The sequence below is a fragment of the Nerophis lumbriciformis genome, linkage group LG24 (genome assembly GCF_033978685.3).
Source record: "Nerophis lumbriciformis linkage group LG24, RoL_Nlum_v2.1, whole genome shotgun sequence".
NCBI classification, from domain to species: domain Eukaryota; kingdom Metazoa; phylum Chordata; class Actinopteri; order Syngnathiformes; family Syngnathidae; genus Nerophis; species Nerophis lumbriciformis.
The window spans coordinates 34,206,633-34,226,357 of NC_084571.2; the positions used below are offsets into that span (position 1 = coordinate 34,206,633).

The following is a 19,725-nucleotide window of genomic DNA, read 5'->3' on the forward strand; positions in this document are numbered from 1 at the left end:
CAGGACTACTCAGGACCTTCGTTTTGTGAGGCACATACACTAACCCCTGTTCCACCGTACTGCTTCACACTGATATCATTGTATCATTTCTATCAAGAGATGTCCGATAATGGCTTTTTTGCCGATATCCGATATTGTCCAACTCTTAATTACCGATATCAACCGATACCGATATATACAGTTGTGGAATTAACACATTATTATGCCTAATTTTGTTGTGATGCCCCACTGGATGCATTAAACAATGTAACAAGGCATTCCAAAATCAGAGAACAACTTCAACTCAAGTTATGGAAAAAAATGCCAAAATGGCACTGCCATATTTATTATTGAAGTCACAAAGTGCATTATTTTTTTTTAACATCCCTCAAAACAACAGCTTGGAATTTGGGACATGCTCTCCCTGAGAGAGCATTAGGAGGTTGAGGTGGGGGGGTGTATATTGTAGTGTCCCGGAAGAGTTAGTGCTGCAAGGGGTTCTGGGTATTTGTTCTGTTGTGTTTATGTTGTGTTACGGTGCGGATGTTCTCCCGAAATGTGTTTGTCATTCTTGTTTGGTGTGGGTTCACAGTGTGGCGCTTATTTGTAAGTGTTAAAGTTGTTTATACGGCCACCCTCAGTGTGACCTGTATGGCTGTTGATCAAGTAGGCTTTGCATTCACTTGTGAGTGTGTCAAAAGCCGTAGATATTATGTGATTGGGCCGGCACGCAAAGGCAGTGCCTTTAAGGTTTATTGCCGCGCTGTACTTCTTCCTATGTCCGTGTACACAGCGGCGTTTTAAAAAGTCATAAATGTTACTTTTTTAAACCGATACCGATAATTTCCGATATTACATTTTAAAGCATTTATCGGCCGATAATATCGGCAGTCCGATATTAACGGACATCCCTATTTCTATCATTAGGTGACTTACTGCAGTATGTCCGAGTGCGTCTGCAGATACGGGATGGCGGCTGCTGCATCATGGGTAATGTACTTTTGCGTAAACTGGAGGAATTTATTGATGATGACTAAGGGGGAACGACTCCTTTGAAAGTACTGTAATCAGAAAGAAGGCGATTAAAACAAAAACAAAACATCAGCCCTTGTTTTTGCTTGCCACCTACCTTGAGGACCTTCATGAAGGACAAGAGGCAGTCTTGAAGCGCCCTCTGGTGGTCGGCGTGGAACACCAGGGGCTGCAGCAGCTCCAGGATGGCGAGGACGTTGCTGAAGAACGTCATGTGGTTGTGCTGCCGGAACTCGCGCAGGTTTAGGTGAATCCGACCGTGAAGGAGGCCTGCGATCATGGGCAGGTGCCTGGAAACAGGTCGAGAAAAAAGCAAAGTCAGCGAAAATTGGACACGAATGACTAAATGATGAACGCAGGTGGGTGTTGTCACCTGAGCAAGAGGACAGGATGCGATACGGCCAGCTTCCGACATGCAAGGTTGGCGTCGGAAACGCGGTCCTCTGCTGACTTTGAGTCTCCGACATCAGCGAGTAGCGTGACTAGACGGTGCACCAGGACGTCAAGCTGATGAAATACAAAAAGAACATTTCAGATTAAAAAATTAATGTTGTAGATTCCTAATGAAGCCTTTGCTTGACGCTCCTCTACTTTCTCCTGCTCCCGCTTGCTGCGGCAACAACAAACAAAGCTCCAGACGCTCCTCTTCGTTTTGTATCGTTTACTTGTGAACTTAAAGGGGAACATTATCACCAGACCTATGTAAGCGTACCTTGATGTTGCAGAAAAAAGACCATATATTTTTTTAACCGATTTCCAAACTCTAAATGGGTGAATTTTGGCGAATTAAACGCCTTTCTAATATTCGCTCTCGGAGCGATGACATCACAACAGGAAGCAATCCGCCATTTTCTCAAACACCGAGTCAAATCAGCTGTTATTTTCTGTTTTTTCGACTGTTTTCCGTACCTTGGAGACATCATGCCTCGTCGGTGTGTTGTCGGAGGGTGCAACAACACGAACAGGGACGGATTCAAGTTGCACCAGTGGCCCAAAGATGCGAAAGCGGCAAGAAATTGGACGTTTGTTCCGCACACTTTACCGACGAAAGCTATGATACGACAGAGATGGCAAGAATGTGTGGATATCCTGCGACACTCGAAGCAGATGCATTTCCAACGATAAAGTCAAAGAAATCTGCCGCCAGACCCCCATTGAATCTGCCGGAGTGTGTGAGCAATTCAGGGACAAAGGACCTCGCTAGCACGGCAAGCAATGGCGGCAGTTTGTTCCCGCAGACGAGCGAGCAATCGACCCTAGCTTCCCTGGCCTGCTGACATCAACTCCAAAACTGGACAGATCAGCTTTCAGGAAAAGAGCGTGGATGAGGGTATGTCTACAGAATATATTAATTGATGAAAATTGGGCTGTCTGCACTCTCAAAGTGCATGTTGTTGCCAAATGTATATCATATGCTGTAAACCTAGTTCATAGTTGTTAGTTTCCTTTAAGGCCAAACAAACATACCAATCGTTGGTTAGAAGGCGATCGCCGAATTCGTCCTCGGTTTCTCCCGTGTCGTTTTTGTCGGTTTCGCTTGCATACGGTTCAAACCAATATGGCTCAATAGCTTCAGTTTCTTCTTCAATTTCGTTTTCGCTACCTGCCTCCACACTACAACCATCCGTTTCAATACATTCGTAATCTGTTTAATCGCTTAAGCCGCTGAAATCCGAGTCTGAATCCGAGCTAATGTCGCTATAGCTTGCTGTTCTTTCCGCCATGTTTGTTTGTCTTGGCTTCACTATGTGACGTCACAGGAAAATGGACGGGTGTTTATTACGATGGTTAAAATCAGGCACTTTGAAGCTTTTTTTAGGGATATTGCGTGATGGGTAAAATTTTGAAAAAAACTTCGAAAAATATAATAAGCCACTGGGAACTGATTTTTAATGGTTTTAACTATTCTGAAATTGTGATAATGTTCCCCTGTAATCCTTCAAAAACGTAAAACAATAACGATGTGGGAACAAATTAATGGCAAAATAAAGCGAGTTTGTTACAGTAAGAAAGAGTTAGAAAAAGTAAGAGTAAGCTCAAAAAACTGTGTGGCTCGATTCCACCATACCTGACTGCCATTACCCATAATACATTGTGTCCAAACCATAATACCACACAGATCCTTCCGCCATATATGCAATTAAACAGTTACGTCATCAAATTATTTAGACAAATGTAATAATTACAAATAAAGTGTACCTTATAATTATTCTAAGCATGCAAATAAAGTAAATAGTCCCACTTTAGCTGAATAAACATAAAGCACCTTCCATAAAATGTAACTTATACAGCATTTAGGCTCCTACAAATGTACTCCTTAAAAGCATGTTAGAAATTTCTCAAAAAAAACCTTACATTTTTGTCTTTTTTTAAATCTAAATGTGATATTAACCTTGTAAAATGTGTCTTGGCACACCTCAGACAAAGTATTTTTTTTTCATATAGGGTACCGCCAAAGATGACTCATTTTAGTACCAGAACTGAATTTAACAGAATTAGAATTTTTAACAAATACATGAAATATAGCCATATGGCATTTATGCTGATGGCATGTTGGCACTAAGCACGCAACAGTTATTCAACAAAAAAAATATATATAAAAAAAATATATCCCAAAAAATATACAGGACTGCGCTAAAATTTTAACCTTGTACGGTAGTTGAAACATCCTCGAATATACAGGACAAACAAATAAACTTTCTTTTTTGGCCTTTCAAAGGCCTAAATGATACAACTTCCTTTGGACCATTTTTCCGTGCATAATGTGTTCGATAAAAACCCAGGACCATGACTTAAGTGTGAATTTTACCTCTTTTTTTTAAAGGAAAACAAAGTATAGCTGAGATAAGGAGTAACACAAACATGGATAAAAAATAAAACATCTGAAGGATTTAAATGCTTTATATATACAGTACAGGCCAAAAGTTTGGACACACCTTCTCATTCAATGTGTTTTCTTTATTTTCATGACTATTTACATTGTAGATTGTCACTGAAGGCATAGATGAAGAGTTAATCATAACCCTCAAGTAGGTAAAAAAAATTAAAAAAAGTGCTACAAACAAGCGTCTTTTGGTGTCTTTCTCGCCATTTCCAGATCTAAGTTGAATGTCAAAGTTGACCTACTTTTCGGTTTATGGCCTCAACCTTCTACTATGAAAGGCATTATTTATAATCTAGAATTAATTTTCACCAACTCAGAGACGATGTGCAGCTCAGTATGTCAATACTCTAGGTGCTTGAGCCAGTTAGGGCTTATAATAACAATCTTATTAATTATTGGTTAATAGTCAAGTCACGATATGTAAATGGAGTGTTGGCGATTTTTAGATATTTTTTTTAGAGAACCACACGGGCGCAATAGTGTACTCCCATTAGCTGCATTGTTATCCACCTCGTACTTGCCGTATTTTACAAATTAGAATGCATAAAAAACAAAAACATACAGTACAGGCCAAAGGTTTGGATACTGTCTCATTCAATACGTTTTCTTTATTTTCATGACTATTTACATTGTAGATTGTCACTGAAGGCATCAAAACTATGAATGAACACATGTGAAGTTATGTACTTAACAAAAAAAAAGGTGAAATAACTGAAAACATGTTTTATATTCTAGTTTCTTCAAAATAGCCACCCTTTGCTCTGACTACTTCGCACACTCTTGGAATTCTCTCGATGACCTTCAGGAGGTAGTCACCTGAAATGGTTTGAACTTCACAGGTGTGCCTGAAGCTCATGGAGAGAATGCCAAAAGTGTGCAAAGCAGTAATCAGAGCAAAGGGTGGCTATTTTGAAGAAACTAAAATATAAAACATGTTTTCAGTTATTTCACCTTTTTTGTTAAGTACATAACTCCACATGTGTTCATTCATAGTTTTGATGCCTTCAGTGACAATGAAAATTTAAAAAAACGCATTGAATGAGAAGGTGTGTACAAACTTTTGGCCTGTATCAATTATACAATAATTTATATAAATAATTTAACGGTCTTGAGAAGCAGGCAGTTATTGGTAAAAAAAAAGAAAAAAGAATTGTGCATCCCTAATTTCATGATGAAGTAAAGTTTTTGGGAGCGGGGACACATGTTTCCAAGGTTCAAGGGAGTTAAAGTTAGTGAAATATTTTATAATATATTTACTAATTACCGTATTTTTCGGACTATAAGTCGCCGTTTTTTTCATAGTTTGGCCGGGCTCCAGTGCGACTTATATGTTTTTTTCCTTCTTTATAATGCATTTTCGGCAGGTGCGACTTATACTCCGGTGCGACTTATACTCCGAAAAATACAGTAATATGCAATCCAATTAAAATGCAGTACACGTTAATTTTACTGTGCATTTACGCATTCTATTTCCTTGCCACAAACATGGCAAGGATTCGATAGAATGTTTCGTGTGAGACACTGTAAGACAAAGGTATTACCTTGCAGGTGCTGCCGTCTGCTGTCCCCCCGCTGCTTAACGTGCCATCGGGCAAGGCGACGTGCTGGATGACCTCCGGGAAGTGGAGATAGATCTGCAGTAGCAAGTTCTGGCAGCGCTTACTCATTGTGCTGAGAGGTTGAAGGGGAACAAAGCACAGTTAGTTTAGTTTATTATTCCTTCGGTCCGTGGTCAACAAAATAAACAAACAGTTTTACATTCATAAATAGACCATTTTACAGACCGGAAGGGTTTAGGCTGAAGTTGAGCACTAATTTCGCCTAACCCTATAAACAATCTCAAATACAAGATGTAGTAAAACCAGGAGACATCGGGCTCTGATCTTGAGCGTCATAGAAATGTGAAATTTCCTTTACACAAGACTAGAGGTGTCCAATAATGGCTTTTTTGCCGATATCCGATATTGTCCAACTCTTAATTACCGATTCCGATATCAACCGATACAGATATATATAGTCGTGGAATTTACACATTATTATGCCTAATTTTGTTGTGATGCTCCGCTGGATGCATTAAACAATGTATTCCAAAATAAATCAAGTCAAGTTATGGAAATAAATGCCAACATGGCACTGCCATATTTATTATTGAAGTCACAAAGTGCATTATTTTTTTTAACATGCCTCAAAACAGCAGCTTGGAATTTGGGACATGCTCTCCCTGAGAGAGCATGAGGAGGTTGAGGTGGGCGGGGCGGGGTTCTGGAGAGGGTAGCGGGGGGTGTATATTGTAGCGTCCCGTAAGAGTTAGTGCTGCAAGGGGTTCTGGGTATTTGTTCTGTTGTGTTTATGTTGTGTTACGGTGCGGATGTTCTCCCGAAATGTGTCTGTCATTCTTGTTTGGTGTGGGTTCACAGTGTGGCGCATATTTGTAACAGTGTTAAAGTTGTTTATACGGCCACCCTCAGTGTGACCTGTATGGCGGGTTGACCAAGTATGCCTTGCATTGACTTGTGTGTGTGAAAAGATGTAGATATCAAGTGATTGGGCCGGCACGCCCCCTATATTGTTGTCTGGGTAGAAATCGGGAAAAATTCGGGAGAATGGTTGCCCCGGGAGATTTTCGGGAGGGGCACTGAAATCCGGTAGTGTCCCAGGAAAATCGTGAGGGTTGGCAAGTATGACTGGGAGACGCAACTGCTCTGTACTTTTCCCTACGTTCGTGTACCACTCAGTACAGCGGCGTTTTAAAAAGTCATGCATTTTATTTTTTGAAACCGATACCGTTCATTTCCGATATTACATTTTACAGCATTTACCGGCCGATTTTATCGGACATCTCTAATCATAGTATTAACTACTGGTGTTGAGACATTGGTCTTACAGTTTTTTTTAAATGTGTGAATGGAAGTGGAACATTTAAGGACCTGCCCAAGTTCCAGGCACCTCTTCTTTGAACTGTTTTACGACCTCTTCTTTGAACTATTTTACGACCTTTTCTTTGAACTGTTTGTAATCAAAGGTGATAGCTGTTTACGACCCCCCTCCCTTGGAAACAACTGTTGCCATGTAATCAGGGAAAGTCCAAATAAAAGTGGAGGCGTACAATCTTTTGTCAGAGCGTGAGACACTGTCCAAGGGTACGGTGTCTAGACATTTCTCCTTAATTGAGCCAAATTTAATTCTGTCTCTGTTTAATTCCTTGCTTCTTGTCTTGTTTAATAGATGTCATGAGTGTTTGAACCTGACACTAACAGCAAGCAAAATGACCTACATTAACACAACTCGCTCCAATCCCTGAAACTAGTGCCACCATACATTGGTATTAACGTCATGAAAGTGACACTTTTCCAAGCCTCTTGATACCAGATCACAGCCATCTTTTGTGTCCTTTCACAAACGATAACAATTCACATGCAGTAAAAACAAACTGAGCTCATGAAAAGCAACAACATATTTATTTGCCTTCATGTCTTTTACAATTTCATGAAAATCCTCTAAAGGGAGAGAGCTCGGCCGACTCCGCTAACGAGACAGTTTACAGCAGCCGGAGCGACCTTGAGTAAAGAGAGGCTTGTTGTTGCTGTGTAATTGGAATCAACAGCAGCTTATCTGGCTGTGAAGACTGAGCACAACATCCACAACACAAGGCCGAGAATCTTTACTTTGTATTTATGGGGCCGCGTTTTAACCGCTTCTGCTCAGACATCTTAGCTGCGCTTAAAAAAAATACTGTAATATGAGAGCTAATTTTGTTTGACCTTGGCCAAAGTTTCCTCATTAAAGCGCTTTTAATAAGCACAGACACGTTGGTTGGGGAAAAAAAAAAAGTAGGGTTGGTCTCCACAAAGAGTTGCACCCTGATCTCTGACAGGGGCTCACAACACAGGCGAGTTTTAGCGCTCCAGCCTTAATCCTCTCGGCTTCATTATAACGCACTGAGCTTTTAAAGAGATCACGGTGCAGACGACTTCTACCGGTTTTAATTTCACACCAATAGACCTAATTATCGGGTTTTTCCCTGGTTAGCACGCAGCATTGTGGCTGACAGAGGCGGACGTTGTAGAGTTCATCAGCACCGTTAAAGGAACACGGCGGGATTTGGACCCAAGTTGATCAGGGGCAAAATAAAATCACTCACCGATTGGGCTAATTGGGGAGAACGCAGTACCTCCTTATATGTGAAGTACTCGTTAACACCTGCAAGAGTTGTATCAAAACTAGAGATGTCCGATAATGGCTTTTTTGCCGATATCCGATATTCCGATATTGTCCAACTCTTAATTACCGAGTCCGGATATCAACCGATACCGATATAAACAGTCGTGGAATTAACACATTATTATGCCTAATTTTGTTGTGATGCCCCGCTGGATGCATTAAACAATGTAACAAGGTTTTCCAAAATAAATCAACTCAAGTTATGGAAAAAAATGCCAACATGGCACTGCCATATTTAATATTGAAGTCACAAAGTGCATTATTTTTTTTAACATGCCTCAAAACAGCGGCTTGGAATTTGGGACATGCTCTCCCTGAGAGAGCATGAGGAGGTTGAGGTGGGCGGGGTAGGGGGTAGCGGGGGGTGTATATTGTAGCGTCCCGGAAGAGTTAGTGCTGCAAGGGGTTCTGGGTATTTGTTCTGTTGTGTTTATGTTGTGGTACGGTGCGGATGTTCTCCTGAAATGTGTTTGTCATTCTTGTTTGGTGTGGGTTCACGGTGTGGCGCATATTTGTAACAGTGTTAAAGTTGTTTATACGGCCACCCTCAGTGTGACCTGTATGGCTATTGACCAAGTATGCCTTGCATACACTTGTGTGTGTGAAAAGCCGTAGATATTATGTGATTGGGCCGGCATGCAAAGGCAGTGCCTTTAAGGTTTATTGGTGCTCTGTACGTCTTTCTACGTCCGTGTACCACTCCGTACAGCGGCGTTTTAAAAAGTCATAAATTTTACTTTTTGAAACCGATACGATAATTTTGAAACCGATACCGATAATTTCCGATATTACATTTTAAAGCATTTATCGACCGATAATATCGGCAGTCCGATATTATCGGACATCTCTAATCAAAACTGTACAAAGACAATGACTAGGGGTGTCACGATCCGCTATTGATATTGGACCGATATCAGCAACAACAAAAAAGTATCGGCTTGCATCTAAAATCACTGAAAAAAGTTAACGTCTAATTGTCCTCCAATAAGCAAACACGGTGGGTCTTTAATTGTATTATAGTCCAGTCATTAACCAAAGGTAAACTTGGTACCGTATTTTTCGGAGTATAAATCGCTCCGGAGTATAAGTCGCACCGGCCGAAACTGCATAATAAAGAAGGAAAAAAACATATATAAGTCGCATTTTTGGGGAAAATTTATTTGATAAAATCCACCATCAAGAATAGACATTTGAAAGACGATTGCTGATATACGTCTAGTCTCTTACGTGAATGAGATAAATAATATTATTTGATATTTTACGCTAATGTGTTAATAATTTCACACATAAGTCGCTCCAGAGTATAAGTCGCACCCACGGCCAAACTATGAAAAAGTAGGGATGTCCCGATACAACTTTTTCACTTCCGATACAATACTGATATTGTAGCCTTGAGTATTGGCCGATACCGATATCAATACGATACGATATAGGCACGAATCATACATATATTTATTCCTTTATTGCTGTTAGAAAAGGCTTGATAAAGTGATGTTACTGTTACTGATGTTGTAGTGTTAAAACAGAAAACAATAGTCAGCAAGAGCAGGTGTAGGAAAAACGGACCCATTTATTATTAACCAATTGGTTACATAAATTTTAACCTTCAACATAAGAGTATTACCTCAACAAATCCAATAAAAACAAAATGTTATATTTAAAGTGCAAAATAACCACTAATACCAACATAATTATACAATTGAATAGAATAAATTAAAAATAAATTAGAAGACCCTGAAAAATAACCTAAATAAATCCAATAAAAAAATTAAAAAAAACGTTTTAAAGTGCAAACAATTCAAGTTCACTTCAGTTATTTTTTTACTGTCAGCATACCGTATATTACCAAATAAACGCCCTTGGGCAAATAACCGCCCATGTCCTAATAGCCGCCCGGGGTCTGACCCCATTTTGTGAATTAACCGCCTCTTCCTAATAACCGCCTATGTCCAAATAGCCGCCCATGGGCCGTTATTTGCATAATTTAGATTAAAATGCTACTGGGGTTGCGTTTGCTGCAGTATTATTGTTTTGATGGTTTTATAGAGTATTTGGTACTATAATTGTATTTTTCCTGTATGCTGCTTTATTTAAAACTTGGAGTACTGTAGCCTTTATTTTATTTAAGTGACAGTATTATTGTTCTGTTTTGATGGTGGGTTTTATACTTGGGTACTTGGTACCATAATTTTATTTTTACCGGTAGGCTGCTTTATTTAAAAAGTTTATTTATTTTTAGTATTGGTATTCTATTTGACAATTGTCGAACTACTGCCATGTTGAGGCCTTGTTGATCTCTTGTCTTTTGATAGCCTACCTCATGTTGATCTCTTGTTTTTTTCTTTGTATGTTTACAATAGCTTTTACATTTAAAGTTTTTTGTACGAAAAAAAAAAATACTGGACAGTAGCCATTGTAACCAAATAATGGCCTGGTGCAGGCTGGTGCAAAAATAAATAAAAGCCTTGTGCAAATAACCGCCTGCTTCTTTTAAACGCCTGTCTCCAAAATCGATTTTGTGAAATAAACGCCCGGGCTACTATTTGGTAATACACGGTATGTTGGAAACAACTGTATAGTTTTGTCTACAATGTAGTGGCGGCTAGGAATAATGTAGCGAGGTTCGAGGTGCTCCATTAAGCGTTTAAACCCGACTTTACTACTCCTCCGACAGGGGCTGGTCATCAAGCACAATAAACTGGGCTATCTTTTCTGTTATGGCCATTTCCTTTTTGCTGTCCCGTGGTAGTTTGTCACGTCTTGCAAAGCTTTCGACCAGCGTTGGTTGCTGAATACGAGCCAGAGGTGGGTTGCTGAAGCGAGCCAGAGGTTTGTTGCTTCGCCTTGCTGCTCTCGCGAAAATCCTCATGTTCTTTTTTGTGGTGTTTTTTCAAATGTGCGATGAGGTTGCTTGAATTGAACCTTCCCGGTTCTGTCCCTCCACGGGACACTTGCGCCTGACAAATGTTGCATTTAGCGGCAACGTCTTTGTCCGAGTTTAGGTTAAAATAGTTCCACACAGCCGACATCACTACACTTTGCTGCAAGCACACGCCTTGTCGTTGTTGTGATCACGTGGGCTGTGCATGCTGGATCAGAGACGCTATTCTTCCGCGGCCGGTGTTGTACCGAAATCTGTTACCCATCGGAATTTGTAACTCCAGGGGGCGATGTTCCCATGGCGTTTGTTTGATGGTTAAACGGCAAGCCCAAAGAGGAGGAGAAGAAGAACGCTTGCGTAAATGGCGTAAACTATCCTTAATGCTGAAACGTCAGTTGTCAGAATTTCAGCATTAATAAATTACCGGTACACATATTCTGGAAATCAATGACTTGCTTTCATTATAGTATGAGTCCATTGATACAATGGACCTGCTTTCATTATAGTATGAGTCCATTGATACAATGGACCTACTTTCATTATAGTATGAGTCCATTGATACAATGGACCTGCTTTCATTATAGTATGAGTCCATTGATACAATGGACTCATACTATAATGAAAGCAAGTCATTGATTTCCAGAATATGTGTAATTTATTAATGCTGAAATTCTGACAACTGACGTTTCAGCATTAAGGATAGTTTACGCCATTTACGAAAGCGTTCTTCTTCTCCTCCTCTTTGGGCTTGCCGTTTAACCATCAAACAAACGCCATGGGAACATCGCCCCCTGGAGTTACAAATTCCGATGGGTAACAGATTTCGGTACAACACCGGCACCAACGTTAATTAAGGGGCATTGCCGCCACCTACTGTGTTGGAGTGTGATCAAACCAGAGTCACCTATTATAGACGTGCTGCAGCGGTAAATGGACAGCTTGTATCGGAGCGCTTATATCGGAGTTTTTAGATTCAGTCCGATAAAATCCGATATTCACTTTTTTGGCTAATATCGGACTGATTTCCGATATCAATATCGGATCGGGACATCCCTATGAAAAAGACTGCGACTTATAATCGGAAAAATACGGTATATGCAGTGTTGGTGCTCGGAATCTTCAAAATGGGGTCCTATCAAGTCATAAAAATGGGGTCCCACAGTACATTTTTGGGGTCCCATTTTTTTGTAAGCGTTTTGAAAACAAATGATACATGTATGCATTATCCTGTTATACCTCACTTTCTATATTGTTTTGGAAAAAGGTTGTCATAAACGGGAATAATGTAAACTCACTACACCGGTATGTTTTAGTGCTTTCATGGCGAGTTTACTGACAGATATAAGCAAGAACTTTACACTACTTTATAATAGAAATGGCACTAAAATATTTACTACTAAAACATTTTGATAGATTTTTGAGCGCCGTGTGTAATGTTCTATATTTTCAATGGGACATTTAAAATGTTGGTGTTGTTTAATTGAGACTTATCTCTTATGTTTGACTGCCATCTACTTTTGGTCACACTTATAATTACACCCTGTACCAAATAAAATAGGGTAGCATCCCGGAAGAGTTGGTACTGCAGGGGTATTTGTTCTGTTGTGTTTATGTTAGTGTGGTTTCACAATATGGCACATGTTTATGACAGTGTTGGCGTTGTTTATACGGCTACCCTTAGTGTGACATGTATGGCTGTTGAGTAAGAATGCCCTTTATTTATTTGTACATAATATATACTAAATCAAAATGTTCATTAAAATTGGTGGTGAACATATAGAACGACAGCATTCCCTGTCATCTTCAGTTTAAAACCACTAACACCCTTACCAATGCTTCAAAAGCTTTGAGGTGGGTAAGCTCAACTTAAAAGTCCGGAAAACACGGTACACAAAACTTCGGCGGAAAGGGATAATCGCTAAAAATAAAAAATAAAAAACGTGATCTGGGGATGCGTGGACTTCCGGGATTTTGCGTCCTTCCTGATTTCAATGCGTAAAAAGACACAAAAAGTGCGTTAGCGTTAACGCCAACGCTGTATATGCTGTAGGCTAGTAAGAGCTAGCTAGCAGCTACACAACAGCTAAGCACACAATGACAGAAACGCTACACATACATTGAACATGACGGCAGTCGAAAACACCACAATTACCAACATCAACACGTATCAAACAATTGCAGTTGCATATTACTTACACACAGAAAGTGTGTCCAAAGCGGACGCATAGTAGAAAGTATCCAGTAACAAACGTGTCCGTATCATTCAGCTTACTGCGTCATTAGCTCAAATGTATTATGACCACTAGGTGTCACCACTCAATTTCCAATTTTAAGACAGCATAAACACACAAACATTTGACATTCCACCGAGAGGGACAAACGGTAGAAAATGGATGAATGGACAATACAAAATAATAAAAGTATGTGCTATGATCTGTGCAAATATCGTATCGAATTAATATCGGTATCGGCCAATACTTAGGGCTCTAATATTACCATATTTTAAAAAGTTTACTTCTGGAGCAAATGACAATGAGAAGTTAATGATTATTTGCAAAAAAAATTAAGTTTCTCAGTTCGAACATTAAATATCTTGTCTTTGCAGTGTATTTACGGTAATTGAATATAAGTTGAAAAGGATTTGCTAATCATTGTATTCTGTTTTTTTTTTTACGAATTACACAACGTGCCAACTTCACTGGTTTTGGGTTTTATAGAAGTAAGCATGACTGTCTTCGACTTTTGGAAACAATCTTTATAAGCGGCACCACCAACCTGTCCTCCCACTTTTTGGTACAGCTGATGAGGTACTCGGACACTTTCTTGATGTTCTCCAGGCGGCCGTTGCAGTACGAGCGAAGTAGAGGCACCCTGGCCTGAATGAGAGAGCAGCAAGCTTCCTCCGCCACACTCTTTTCGTCGTGCGGGGAGTTGCGGACGTTGAGTTTCGACTCGGCCAGAATCAGATCCACCAGGCTGATGAGCTCCTCGGAGTTGAGCCGCAACACAAACTTTTCAGTTTTTTTCTGTAGGGAGGGGGGAAAAAAAGAAATAGGTGAGATAATGGCGGTGCTGAATGGAGGCGACAACTGGACTGGAACCAACTTGAGGGATCTTCTGGTCGCGTCCTTGCCAGATGCGCGGGATGTGGCTGCATGCCCACAGAAAATCCAGAGCAGAAGTCGGGTCCAATCTAAAAGATGTTTGGTATAAAAATTGAACATAAGAATTGTAACACAAAATGCATACTTTTAGGGATGCAACAATTATAGATTTTATAGTCTCAATTATAGTCTGAGAAATAATCACGGTTTCTCCATTATTATGCATTGATTAATTTCACAACAAAAAATGTATCAAATCGAAGATGTTCCTTAAAGATTTTGATGTGTTATTACTGTTGGAAATAACAGCAATAAAATAATATTATAATAAATAAATATTAACAAAAAGTAGTATTAATAATTAATAGGCTATCCAATAATTGTATTATTATTATTAGACTAAGGTTAACTTTATTAAGATTAAGAATAAGATTAGTTTATTTCAAAGGGGACAATGCAATTTCATAAAACACATGACTACACATGGTTAAAAAAGCCAGAATTAGCCAGAAGGCTAGTTTTCATCTGTCGTCCCTGTTAGAATAATTATGTCTAAGTTATCACACAACTCTTATGCTTAAAGGCTGTTGCTATAGTTATTATCAATTGTGCTGAAGTTGTACTTTTCTATCTGTGCAAAGGGACAGCTTGCAATCCAAGATTGCGAGTCGTCTCATATCAGTGTTTGTGTCCAGACTGCCAAGGGCGAACATCGAGTGCCTTGACGCAGACAAAGCAGAGTCAGGGCGATATCACGAGTGTCACCTCAGCACATTTGCATTTCTGAATAATCATATATTGTGTCTAACTGGGGCTGCTGAAATTACCCCCCTTCCTTCAGAAGCAGCCTCAGTGATGTAACCAGGGACCTCCAAAATAAATAGAGGAGCATGTGGTACTGTACCTTAGAGCGTAGGTTGGAACTGTAACTAAGTGTACAGCCCAATACGTCTCTCCTCATTGAGCAAAATTTAACTCTGTCTCTGCATGATTCCTTGCTTTTTGTCTGTTTAATAGATGTCATCAGTGTTTGAACGTAACAGTAACAGTACGATGTAAAAAAGGCAGTAAAATTACAATTTCAAAGAAAAAGAAAAGAAAAAGGGAGAAAAAGAAAAAAAAAGCATAATACATATACGATATAAAAAAATAAAAAATACAACATCACAACATAACATTTATCTTAGCATCAAAACATCAACTCATTTGGGTAGTCATAAAGTCAAGTGTTATTGTCATCAACTGTCATCCAAGCTTATCTATTCATTTTTAATAATTTAATAACTGGGCTGTATATAATTAGATCCCATCCTGATGAAATGTTAGTGTTTTACACTTTCTATATTAATTTACAATCCCTATACAGGGTTTTTGCAGGTTTGAGAAAAATCTAGTTTAATGCTTTTTAATGAAACTTAAAACAAATGTTGTGCCTTTCTCCTACTGCATATCGTTATTATATATAGTCAAAAGCATACAATTGTCTAGATAGACACTATTGTAAGCATTTGACAATGATAATGTGGAATAATTTACATTAATTTTGGCCAAATTAAGCACTAATGTAATCAAAATATATAATAACCCAAGTAACCCAATTAAACACAAACATTTTTCATTGATGTAGTCTTTTTTTACCATTATAATTGCTTGGATTTTACTGACGACCATTAAATATGCGTGGTAGTCAAGCTGGCTCTGTTCTCAATGGGTACGAGGTGCTATTTAGCCTTCCTTGAAGAAAAAATGCCCTATGCTCGTGTTGTTTCTGGATGTACGAATCGTTCAAATCGCGAAAAGGATAAATATTTTTTCAGAGTTCCCCGAGGGGTAATCAAGATGGGCGAAGAGTGCAAGATTTTACGAAACGACAACGAGGAAAAAGCAGCTCACACTCCAGTCCAAGGGAGCAGAGTCGAAGAATGCATAAGTTTGCAGTGATCACTTTGTTTGATGTACAGTACAGGCCAAAAGTTTGGACACGCCTTCTCATTCAATGTGTTTTCTTTATTTTCATGACTATTTACATTGTAGATTGTCACTGAAGGCATCAAAACTATAACATGTGGAGTTATGTACTTAACAAAAAAAGGTGAAATAACTGAAAACATTTTTTATATTCTAGTTTGTTCAAAATAGCCACCCTTTGCTCTGAGTCCTGCTTTGCACACTCTTGGCATTCTCTCAATGAGCTTCAAAAGGTAGTCACCTGAAATGTTTTTTTTACTTTACAGGTGTGCTTTATCAAGGTTGATTAGTGGAATTTCTTGCTTTATCAATGGGGTTAGGACCATCAGTTGTGTTGTGAATGAGGTGTGTCCAAACTTTTGGCCTTTATTGTACATTTAACGGTTATTAATTCCTATTTAAGTATTATTTTGATATGGTTTGTATTTCTTAAACACATGTTTGCCACGGGCGTTTCATAAAGCACCAACTCGGCGAGTCTAAAAAAAAAGCAAATGTGAGCATCGCTCTTACCAAATGCAACAATCATAAATTAATCTTCTAGCACATACACAATGTTGACATCTATAGTTATATTTTGAATAAAGACGGGGAGAAAAACACTACTCGTAAACGACACGTGCAACAGCAACAAACATCAGTTGACGCAAAGTTAAATCGTGAAATGCTAATTTACCCGAGCAAAAACTATGCATATTTATCCGGGAGGGTCTTGATCAACGTTCCCTCTAAGGTGCGCGCCTGCTAGAGATGCGCGGTTTGCGGACACAACCGCGGAGTCCGCGGATTATCCGCGGGTCGGGCGGTTGAAATAAAATTAAAAAAAATTTTATCCGCAGGTCGGGTCGGGCGGTTGAAATAAAAAAAAATTAGATTTTAAATAGATTCAGGCGGGTGGCAGTTAAACCAATTCGGAAATATATATACATAGTTAAATGTTGTTACCCACATACGAAAAACGAGCAGCACTCTTTGAAACAGGCAATTATTTATCATCAGGCACCTGCAGCACGCCACAATAGAAGAAGAAAAAAAAAAGAGATGGCAACGCCGGCAGCAAACCTGGCACGCGACAAACTAAAAAAGGGAATACTAAAGACCAGGGGAAAAAAAGGCCAGAAAAGTTCAGCGTGGACTCGTTTTTATGAGGTTGTAAATCAGGATGATAGTAATGCTGGCTACGTGATTTGCAAGAGCTGCGACGCTGTTTATGTCTACGACAGTCACAAAACCGGGACATCTAACATATGGTGCATCACATTTGTGCAAAACCCCGAACCTCCACAAACACCCTGAGCATGAGCAGTTTCGTCCGCCGTGATCCCAGAAGAGTGCCACAGGATGTTAAAACAAGATAGAACGTAGCTGCCTGCAGCAGTTTGAGTGGCGCGAGCGCGCTTGGAGGTGCGCTCAGCGCGGCTCCCAGATGATTGCGCACTGGTGTGCGTCTGGGCCGTGACAGCGTGGCACGCATTGAATGTCTCTGCTTCATTGGATCAGTCTCCTTTCTTTAACAGGCAAAAGCTTTAAAACCTCACTAATGCCTTGCATCGTCTATATTAGATATATAACAACGGGCGGGTGCGGTTTTGATTAAATGTTAGTTCGGGTGGATGGCGGATGGTTGACGACTTTTGTGATGCGGTTGTGGATGAAATAATTGCCTATCCGCGCATCTCTAGCGCCTGCGCAATTGCGCACTGCTCAAGTGTCCTCTGCGCACAGCAAATATATGCCGCGCACCAAATCAAATCCCATCTGAATTCTAAACAAAATAAACACATTTATTCTGTATAATTTTGCAATGCAACTCTGAGTGACAGTGACAACAAGTGGCCCACACGGTGTTCGTCAACACCGTTCAATTGAACACCGTTCAATTATTGTAACGTCTATCGAGATGCTTCGAGGACAGGAATTATATCGATCACTTTATTGAGCAAAACTGTTTATATTCGGCCATAATCACACCAAAAACAAGAGTAAAAAACTTCTGTCTCGAAAAACTAGTCATTTTCTGCCGTACAAACCAGGCCATAACCAACTTGTCATCTGTCACCAACACGCATAGAAACTAAACCACTGGTGCGTTTAAGGCCACACAAAAAGTCGGACAACTCAAACACCACACAAAGTTACACTATGACTCCTCAGTCATACGTGTGCTTATTCTACTGTCATTTATTATTCATGTCAATTTATTGATATTAATCATGGAATGCTGTTACTCGAGAAAGTTACAGGAATGCACACTTCATCCTATGCTTACATTTCATTGTGCAACATGAGGATGTTTAAGGGCAACTAAATGTGATCTCTGAAAGGGGTACAAATGATTTCCAAAGCAGGACCCCCACCCAGACATATTGTACAATACTAATCCATAGCTTAAGAAAAACAAGATTTCTTTTATTTTCATTACAAGTGGGCCAAATCACTAATATTAGAAAATAATCTCATGAAAATGACTCCTCTCATTTGAGTGTTATTATAAAAGATTGGTTTGAGACAGGTGTGCTGCTGGTATTGCCACGTGTGATGTTGCTCACATGTGCTCCACTGAATGTTCAGGGAGTTTTTGTGTTTGCTCAGACACATGAACAATTAGAGGGAACATTGGTCTTGATACCAATTTTTTGACCCAGCCACATACAAAGAAGTTGTAGACCTCCATGCTTCTCCAAGTTTGTATCTGTTTTGTCATGTAGAATGATGTCTGGAGCACAATAGTTCGATATGTCTGTGAACGCGACTGATGTATATTCCTTGATATCACTCGACAAATCTATTTTTTGATGAAGTATACAGATCTATTCCATTGCATAGTTAGATTTAAGCTTATTTTGTTATCAGATAGTACAACTTGGCTTGGTCGACCACCACGAATTTTCAGCAAGTAAGGAGGACTGAAACTTTGCAACTAAACAACTCTAACATTTTCAATCATGTTTAATAGTAAAACCGGTTAACGGTTGCATCCCTAAATAGTTTGCAGGTAGCGTACTTGTATTCTTTTCTCTTGCTGAGCAGGGCGCTGATACACTGCAGCAGCGTGGCCCAGTTGGACTGATGCGTGAGCAGGGCCAGAAGGTAAGGCCTGTAGGCTGGAGTGCCTCGCGCCTGAGACAGAAACACAGAAAGATGCATCAAGGACATACTTGCCAACCTTGAGACCTCCGATTTCGGGAGGTGGGGGGTGGGGGGTGGGGCGTGGTCAGGGGCAGGCCGGGGGGTGTGGTTGGGGGCGTGGTTAAGATATATATATATGTATATAAGAAATACTTGACTTTGAGTGAATTCTAGCTATATATATATATATATATATATAAATAAATAAAAGAAATACTTGAATTTCAGTGTTCATTTATTTACACATATACACACACATAACACTCATCTACTCATTGTTGAGTTAAGGGTTGAATTGTCCATCCTTGTTCTATTCTCTGTCACTTTTTCAGAACACACACATTATACAAATATACATTATTAAATCAATAAGAAAACGGGAGCTCTAATTTGGGAGTCTGAATTAGGATCAGAAGTTCCTATATAAACATTGCGTACTCACGTCGCCTTTTTGTATTAATTACTGCAGCTGTGCACTGGATTCATTCACAAATACAAACTACAACTCACAAACACTTTAGAGTTAG

At 39.6% G+C, this 19,725-nt stretch overlaps 1 protein-coding gene across 1 annotated transcript in view; it reads right to left on the reverse strand.

Moving 5' to 3' along the window:
• The window catches only part of ints1 (integrator complex subunit 1), an 87,041-nt gene that overhangs the window by 11,466 nt on the left and 55,850 nt on the right, over positions 1-19,725 (reverse strand). The window contains exons 36-42 of the mRNA XM_061982022.2: positions 19,074-19,189; positions 14,103-14,190; positions 13,773-14,023; positions 5,437-5,566; positions 1,385-1,518; positions 1,109-1,301; positions 916-1,040 (exon numbers count right to left, since the gene is read on the reverse strand). Of these exons, the coding sequence (XP_061838006.2) occupies positions 916-1,040; positions 1,109-1,301; positions 1,385-1,518; positions 5,437-5,566; positions 13,773-14,023; positions 14,103-14,190; positions 19,074-19,189 (1,037 nt within the window). The remainder of the gene's footprint in view (positions 1-915; positions 1,041-1,108; positions 1,302-1,384; positions 1,519-5,436; positions 5,567-13,772; positions 14,024-14,102; positions 14,191-19,073; positions 19,190-19,725) is intronic.